The sequence below is a fragment of the Giraffa tippelskirchi genome, chromosome X (assembly GCF_054371585.1).
Source record: "Giraffa tippelskirchi isolate mGirTip1 chromosome X, T2T-mGirTip1v1.2.pri, whole genome shotgun sequence".
Classification (NCBI taxonomy): Eukaryota; Metazoa; Chordata; class Mammalia; order Artiodactyla; family Giraffidae; genus Giraffa; species Giraffa tippelskirchi.
Window position 1 is genome coordinate 87525460 of NC_137289.1, and position 8517 is coordinate 87533976.

Genomic DNA, 8517 nt, shown 5'->3' on the forward strand with positions numbered 1-8517 from the left:
TCCTGCTTGCAAGGTGGCTCCGGGGGTGGGGTGGGGTAGGGACTCCACTGAGAGGGTAGGGCAGGGGAAGGGGGAAGATGAGCAAACCTGTGCCTGTTACCACCTGCTTAAGTAAACATGCAGGCAAGGTCATCGATGGCAAGCCAGGGGAGAGATCGAGGGTGCTCTGACAGGAAAGCAGAGTGGTCGGGGTAAGCAGGACAATGAGTTCAGTGAGGGAAGGGTGAAAGACTGGAGCTCTGTAAGGGGGTCATGACTTCCTTCTGACAGGGAGGCAGAATGGCAGCAATGAATGGAAACTCCTAAAGCCCAGAGGAGGGTGTTTAGAGAACTAGAAGAGGGCCTTCAGGGAAAAGGGGGGACGTGCCAAGGTGGCCAGACAGAGCCCACACAGAACACACACTAGGGGCGCTCCGCTGGCCTGACGGCCTGGATGGTAGCACAGGCTGACCCAGAGTGCCCCCCACAGGATGCCAGAGGTACTGTTGTGGAACAGGCTCTGATACGGAGTGGCTCCCCACCAGGCCTTGCCCCATTCCCCCAACCCCTACCCCCCAGAGAGAGGACAGAACACAATATGAGAAGCCTTTTAATCAAAAACTGCTGTGAAACTGGGGCAGACAGGGGGCAAAACAAGGGGCAGAGGATGCCCTGGTGGAGGCAGAACAGGAGGCAACAAGCTTGGCCACAGCTCGTCGGCCCCGGAGGTAACAGCTGCTCCCCTTGCCGGAAGATACTGGGCTCAACCTCTGAAACAGCAGAGTCAGGGAAGAGCCTCAAGCCAGGGCCAGCCCACGGCCCTGCTCAGCAGCCAGGACTGTGGGAAGGGGTGTGGGGTGTGTAACACTCACTTCAAAGGATCCGGAACTTGTCAACCTGGTACTGCATGGAGGCTGCAACAGGGAGAGGCATAAACAGGTGCTCTAGACAGACGGACATAGAAGCCTGTCCCCCTGTCCCCGTGGGGAACCACCTAGCCCTGCAACCTGAAACCCACATACCCCCAGCCCCGATGCAAAGAGCTCTGGGCCTCGTCACTCCCCACTACCGGAATTAAATGTGGAGCCATTTCCTAAAAGGAAACAAAATGTGCCAGCAGCTCTCAAGGTCGGGGCCACGCCCAGACCATTCAAAAATTGTCTCACAAACAATCCAACAAGAACCTCCGAGGCCACACCAGATCAACAAGGCATCTCTACAAGTCCTATCAGAAGGAGCTCTCTAGGACTCGCCTGGCTGGCAGAGTGTGTACGCAGTCCACACAGCACTTTGCTCCTTGTCCACACGCCCAGCTGAACATGCACCGCCCGCTCCAGGGTCAGGCGTGATAGGTTCTCCTCCCCACAGGAATGCTGGTCCCTACGAGGCCTCCTGCACCGGCAGCCCACCCACCCCAAGGGCCCACCCCACTTCTGCACTAAGAACCCACTGCTCTCTGTCCCTGGTTCCTCATACCAAGTTGCTCCTTAAGGTCGTCTATTTCTCTCTGTAGCACCAGACACTAGGCCAGCAGACACAGCAGGAAGAGAAATGGTTAGTATACACCCGCCTCCCCTCTCCTCCTCCTCTCCTCTCCCCCCGGGCCCTCCATCCCAAAGCCAGGTGTCTAGACTGGCAAGGGAAAGACTTTCCTCAGAGGAAAGGAGGTGGGCTCCCTCCCTGGGGTGTGGGATGGGGACGGGGTGGGGGGCGGGGGGGGGTGCCCACACATGTCAGTTGAACTTGGACCCAGATCCCACCATGGGGTTTGGGTGTGCATTTCCAGGAGCCAGAAGAAGCATTACCCGAGGACAGCCCTGCCTTGCAGGTGGCTGCTGCCGCCTTTTCGGTCTTGGGGGATGGTCAGTTGGTTCGTGGTCACCTGACAGGGAAAGGACACACAATCCAGCTTCCCAGGCTCCCAGTGAGGTGGAAAGGGCCAAGCAGGGTCTAACGTGAGGTGAGGTAGTACCACCCTCTGCTAGCATCAAGCCTCCCCGGCTCTGCCCGGCAGGCAGCCCAAACCTTCTCTCTGGGCCTGCCCCTCCTATTCCTCAGGGGCAGCCATTTTACCACCATGGTCCCGAAAGACTGTGGTTCTGGGTTCGAGCCTCCCAGAGCGGCAGCCACGGCCAGCACCTGGGAGAGCAATGTGGGCGAACAGCACTTCACAGAAAATGCTATTAGCCTGCAGGTCTACGCCCAGAGTAGCTGTTGGGGCACTGCCACCGATCACCCCTGCCAAACAAATCCCACACAGAAGGTGATGGGGCCAGGGCTAGCCCTGCTGACACCTGTTTCCCATGGAAGAGGCAGCCTGAGAGCAAGGCTGAGGCCCCAGAAAAGAGAGAGAGAGAGACAGAGGTTTCTGCCCTCACCCCTGGTTCCCTGCCCCCATATCAAAACCCAGGACACTCACCTGAGGGGCCAGGCCCTCTGGGCATGACTTCTCCCTTGTTCATGGCCACGGGCTCTGAGTTTCCTGAATCCTGCCCGCCTCTGATGTTGACGTTGGTGCTGCTGGGTTCTCCTTGACGCACCCGTGGACAAGACGCCGGTGCCCTGTCAGTGGTCAGCTAAGAACAAAGATTTCTCACTGACCTGGAGTAAGGATGTGTGTGTGTGCGTGCACCTGTGCGTACCAGTGCATTTATATGTCTATGTCTGTGTGTGTGAGACCTCGTGTGATTCAAGACCGAGCTGAGGCAGGGAACTGGAAAGGAAACTGAAAGGCTGATCTCTTCAGCACATTCCCTCTAAGTCAGCCCCAGGCCAGCAGGCAGAGCTGAGCTGGGGACAACAGTGTGGCACTGAGAAAGCCTGGGGCCCCTGCAAGGAAGGTTTGGGGATCAGCTAGGAAGTAGGATTCAGGAAAGTGATGTGTCTAAACACCGAAGCTCTGTGAAGCTTTTAAGGGGCCCCTCAAATCAATTCAGCTACCAGCTCTCCCTTCCACTCCAGCCCCAGCCTGGCTGGAAACAGGCCAAGGGTGGAGAACCCAGCCCAGCACACCCAAAGTGCTACCTTAACGTCTGTCCCTAGTAAAAGACCCCAATCTGGCATCCTAATGACCCAGTGACCGAGGGCCACCCAATGACCACCCCTGAGGGATGGACAGAGGGAGCACGGGTGAAGACCTGTGTCCTGGGGAGGATGGCAGGGGGAAGAGGGGGCAGCAAGGAGGGGCCTGGCCTACTCACTCGGCCCTTTGGGAATGGGTCTCTATTTGGGTCGTTGTCTTCTCCGGACACCGCCATCGTTGCCACCAACTCCCGTGCCCGCCTAGCCATGGATTTCTTCCGAGCGCCGGTTTGCTTGGATTCTTTGGCTCCCAAAGGGACCAAGGCATACTTCTTGGACCTCTCAAGCAGCGGGATGCCGGAGACTGGGGGGAAGGTGACCGGATCCAGGGGAGTGGCCGAGATTCCCTGCTCCCAGGAAGGGAAGGTTCTCCCCGGGGCAGGTTTGGAGACGCCCCTGAGGGATTTCTTCTCCTGGACCCCCTTCCTCCTAGGATTGGGCCGCGGTAGGCTGCCAGTAGTGGCAGCTGCAGTAGCTGATGCTACTGCTACTCTCGGGTACCTGGGCAGGCTGCCCCCCTTCTCCTTGAGCATGCTCTGCAATTTCTTAGAGGGAGAGATGTCCCCCTGCTCTGCATCGCCCTGCCTGACCTGCCTTTCCACAACCGAGATTAATCCTCGCAGAGCCGAGGACTGGCAAGTGCCTGGCACGTTAAGGAGATTCTCCCTGCCTTGGACTTTTGAGTGTTTGGGTGTGTCCCCGGGGCCCTTGGGGCTGTTGAGCTTGGCCTGTCCTCCGTCTTTGCCATAAATGCTCACCCTCATCAGCTCTATCTCACTGAACTCATCAGAGGACTCGGAGTCGGACAGCAGCCCGGCTGGGCTTTCTGAGGGGGGCCGCTGGCGATCCACAGCCACCTTCAACCTACTCTTACTGCCTCTCTTAGGGTTTCCCCCAGCCCGGTCCGCCTCGAGCCTGCCAACCTCGAGAGGGCTGGCCTCAGCCTGTGCCTCTTCCCCAACCCTCTGGGCGGCCACGCCTCGACTGCCGGGTCGCTCCTCGAGGGCCCACAAGGGAGACCCTTCGCCGACCACGTAGCTCTCCGGAGACAGGCATCTGCGGATGCCCAGCAAGTCCAGGTTGGCCAGCTGCTGCAGGATGGCCGCCACTGACTCGTCAGCCAGCTGCAGGACGTCCCCCTGGTCGTTGGCCGGGGAACCAGGCCGGCCTTCGCGGCCACACAGCACCTGCCCTCCCGCTTCCGTTACCTCCCGCTCTGACTCAAAGCACTCAGGATCTAGGAAGCCATCCCCACCCTCACCCTCGCCGTTTCGCGCTGCCCCCGGCTCAGGGCCGGGGCTGGGTCCCTGCAGAGCTGTGGAGCGGACCTCAAGGCCGCTTGTGTGCTCCCCGCACTCTGAGCTGAAACCCACTCCCCTAACAGCCGCCTCATCATCTGAGGAGCTCATGTGGCGACCTGGGTGGCCGCGGACCTGGGGCGGCGACGATTTATCAACCAGGTCGAGGGGGCGGCGGCGGTAACGGTCAGGGCATGCGAGGCGGGCGGCGTCTGGAGCGCGCCATAAAGCAGCACGCGAGGCGATCGCAGCAAATCTCGCGAAGCTTTCAGCTTGCCAGCGCTGCGCCTCCTCATTGGTCCGGTTCCTGCCAACCAGCACGCGCCTTCTTTGCCCGCCCCCTCGAGGTGTAACCAATGGGGTCGAGGGCCTCCTGTGGTTTGCTGCCAAGCCCAAAGGCCATCGCGGCAGATGGCGAGTTGGTGGCTGAAGGTGATGCTGCGTGTATACCTCTGTCAAGCCTCTCGTCCCACCTCCTCCTGTCCCACCTCCCCTTTCCGGTTAGAGTCACAGCCCTGAGCCCTGACTGTGTACAAAGTGTGTGGAGCAGGAGGCAGGAAGGTACTGAGGGCGCTGGTCTCCTGGGAGGTGAGGATGAAACGTCAGGATGGAGGCGCTGGGCGCCTAGCACGTGCTGAAAGCATTTGCCAGCCTCCCTTCCACCACAAGTCTTATGACCCAATGGGAGAATGGGCAGAGGAATCCCGCGCTCAGTGATGAGTGGTCGGCGTACTTCTCCCTAAGTGGCCAGAGGACAAAGGGATTGTCGTTTTCTTCTGTAACATCTCTGCCTCAACTGCTCCATCAAACGTTCTTGGCAGGCAGATTTGGGGGACAGTCTGGGGTTGACCTCACTCCCCCAGCTCTTTCCCCACTCTGAGGCAATTCAAAGAAGAGAGAGTCTCACTGTCCAGTCCCCCCTTCAAAGATGCTCACCACCGCTGACCCTGGAGATGTAAACTAAAACCACGAATCGGGCTTCCCGCACTAGGACGACAAGCTTCCAAGTGCTTAACCATTCCGAGAGTGGGTGAGTTGAGGAGCAAACCTCTGTGGCGGTGGTGCAAGAAATCCATTTGGGAGGTAATTTGGCTGAATCTATGAAAAGCAACTTATAGAGCAGGGACCCTGTGCCCGGCACTCTTCTAAGTGCTGTACATAAATAGTAATGCTTCCTTGTGACCCTCCTAGGACTATAGTACTAATGATTACCAGCCTCTTACAGGTGAGGAAACAGGTACTGAGAGGTTCAGCCACTGGCCCAAGGTCATTTGGCCCATGGGGATCAGTGGTAGAATTGAAACCAAGCAATCTGACTTCAGAGTCCTTGCTTTGATCCAACGATCTTCAACCTTAAAAAAAAAAAAAGAGAGGAAAGCCATTTTTTTCCTCTATCAGGAAGTCCACGGCCTGGCTCACCTTCTAAAAGTGAGGGTTTATTTCTAAGATCTCTAGTTTACTCCACCGATCTATTTGTTAATATGGCACTAACATACAGTTTTCATTACTGTAGCTTTGTAAAGTTTTGAAATCAGGAAGTGTGAGTTCTCTACTTTTTCTTTTTCCAAATTGTTTTCCCTATTTAGGATCTCTTTTTAGATTCTATTTAAATTTTAGGACGAGTTTTTCTATTTCTGTAAAACATGCTATTGGGATTTTGATAGGGTTTGCATTGGATCTGTAGATCACTCTGGGTAGTGTGTTACAAGAACAGATTCAGTGGAGTGTGTGTGTGTGTGTGTGTGTGTGTGTGTGTGTGTGTAAAAGAATTGACTCATTTGACTGTAGAGGCTGGTAAGTCCCAAGATCTAGAGGGTGAGTTGGCTAGCTGGAGACCCAGAAGAGCCAGTGGTCTAGCTCTAGCCCAGGTTAGAAGGCCTAAGAACCAAACCAGTAGAGCTGATATTTCAGTTTGAGTCCAAAGGCAGGAAAAGAAGCTGGTGTCCCAGGTCCAAAGGCTTTCACGCAGGAGGAATTCTCTTACATGAGGAAAGGCTGCCTTTTCGTTTTATTCAGACTATCAACTGATTAGGTAAAGCCCACCCACATTATCAGGAGGAAATCTGTTTTATCCAGTTGACTGATTTAAATGTTAATCTCATGAAAAAGCACCCTACAGAAACACCCAGAATAATGTTTGATTAATACCTACGCACTCTGTGGACCAGTCAAGCTGACACATAAAATTAACCACCTCAGATAGTATGGACTTCCTAACAATATTTATAATCCGGTCTGTGCAGACAGATGCCTTTCCATTTATTTGTGTCTTTTTTAGTTTCTTTCAGCAATGTTTTGTAGTTTGCTGTGTACACATCTTTTGACTCCTTGCTTGAGTTTATTCCTCAGTATTTTATTCTTTTTTTGCTGCTAATGTCAATGGAATTGTTTTCTTAATTTCCTTTTCAAATTGTTCTTTGTTAGTGTATAGTAATGCAACTGAATTTTCGTTTTGGATTTTGTGTCCTACAACTTTTTTGAATTTGTTTATTAGTTCTACCAGTTGTGTGCATGTGTGTGTGTATGGGTGTGTGTTATCTTTTGAGTTTTGCATGTAAAAAAGCATGCTATCTTCAACAGAGATAATTTTACTTCTTTCTGACTTGGATGCCTTTTATTTCTTTTGCTTTCCTAACAGCTCTGGCTATGACTTCCAGTTGTTGAATACTAACATAATGGTGAGAGCGGGCTTCCTTGCCTTGTTCCTTACCTTAGAAGAAGCGATTTCAGACTTTCACCACTGAGTATGATGTTAGTTGTGGCCTTTATTATGTCGAGGTAATTTCTTTCAACTCCTAGTTCTTTGACTGTGTTTTCTCATGAAGGAGTGTTGAATTTTTTGTGCATCTATAGAGAAGATCGTGTGATTTTTGTCCTTCATTTAGCTAATGTGTTTTATTGCATTGATTGATTTTTGTATGTTAAGCTATCCTTGCACCAAGGGATAAATCCCTTTTGACCGTGGCACATAGTCCTTCTAATGTGCTGTTGAATTGCTTTGCTAGTATTTTGTCGAGGATTTTTGCATCTGCATTCGTCCGGGAATGTGGCCTCTAGTATTCTTTTCTTTTGGTGCCTTTGATATCAGGATAACGCTGGCCTCATAAAATGAGTTGGGAAGTGTTCCCTCTTCTTCGATTTTTTGGAAGCATTTGAGAAAGATTGGCATTAATTCTTTAAATGTTTGGTGGAATTCTCCAGTGAAGATATCAGATCCTGATTTTGTGTGTGTGTGTGTTGGGGGGTTGTCATTACCGATTCAATCTCATTATTGGTCTATTGTGTTTTCTGTTTCTCCTTGATTCAGTTCTGGTAGATTGTGTGTTCCTAGGAATTTATCCATTTCTTCTAGGTTGTCCAATTTATTGCCACAATTGGTCATGATATTCTTGTAAAATCCTGTTTATTATTGTCACGTTGGTTGTAATATCCCCTCTTTTATTTATGATTTCAGTTACTTTAGTCTTTTCCTCTTAGTTAATCCAGCTAAGGGCTTAAAAACAATTCTCTGTGTATAAAGAGGTTTGCTCACAACAGTGTTGTTTATAAGGGCAAAAAACCCTGACTGCTACTTACATTTTCATCACAAAAGCTACTAATATCTGTTGAAACTTGATTATGTGCTAGGCCCTCTACATGCATTATGTCATTTAATTCTCACAACAGCCATGTGAGGGAGACACTAATGTTATCCCTACTTTATATTCGAGGCACAAACATGCGATAACTTGTCCAAAGTCAAACATCTAGTAGATGGTGGAATCAGGATTTAAACTCTGGCCTTTGGGTTTATATAGATACAAATCTGTGTTACGCAACTATTAGCAGAGGAAGTATGTTGCAATAAATGATATTCTGCACTGTTCGAAGCAAGAACTCAAGAAATCTGCAAGTGCCTAAAATCGTTGTATTGAAACATGAATGTCCAGGATGGGTTTCTGGCAACCAGTGGGTCCAATGGCTCTGAACCTTTTTTTTGGTTATGGGCCCTGCGTTAGTCTGTTCGAGTTGCCAAAACCAAATACCACAGGCCGGATGGCTTAAACAAAAGACATTTAGTTTCTCATAGTCCGGGATACTAGAAGTCCAAGATCAAGGTGCCAGCAAGTTCAATTCCTGGTGTAGGCACTCCTCTTGTATTGCAGTTGGCCACCTTCTC

General features: G+C 51.8%; 1 protein-coding gene across 1 annotated transcript; it reads right to left on the reverse strand.

The window, feature by feature from the left end:
- Positions 1-576: 576 nt before the first annotated feature.
- Positions 577-4617, reverse strand: LOC145537198 (uncharacterized protein CXorf49 homolog). Its single transcript, XM_081568027.1, has 6 exons — positions 3180-4617; positions 2399-2555; positions 1785-1861; positions 1456-1501; positions 852-893; positions 577-749 (listed from the first exon to the last, which is right to left on the reverse strand). The coding sequence occupies exons 1-5, from the start codon at positions 4467-4469 to the stop codon at positions 853-855; spliced, it is 1611 nt and encodes a 536-aa protein (XP_081424153.1). The 5' UTR covers positions 4470-4617; the 3' UTR covers positions 577-749; position 852.
- Positions 4618-8517: the final 3900 nt, after the last annotated feature.

What these genes read in the sequence shown, in the direction of transcription:
- LOC145537198 (XM_081568027.1), bottom strand. Translation starts at nt 4,469, where the DNA reads ATGAGCTCCTCAGATGATGAGGCGGCTGTTAGGGGAGTGGGTTTCAGC. An exon ending in ACCCATTCCCAAAGGGCCGA is followed by an intron (nt 2,556 to 3,179) that starts GTGAGTAGGCCA and finishes CTTTGTTCTTAG; the next exon opens with CTGACCACTGACAGGGCACC. An exon ending in CAAGGCAGGGCTGTCCTCGG is followed by an intron (nt 1,502 to 1,784) that starts GTAATGCTTCTT and finishes CTGCTGGCCTAG; the next exon opens with TGTCTGGTGCTACAGAGAGA.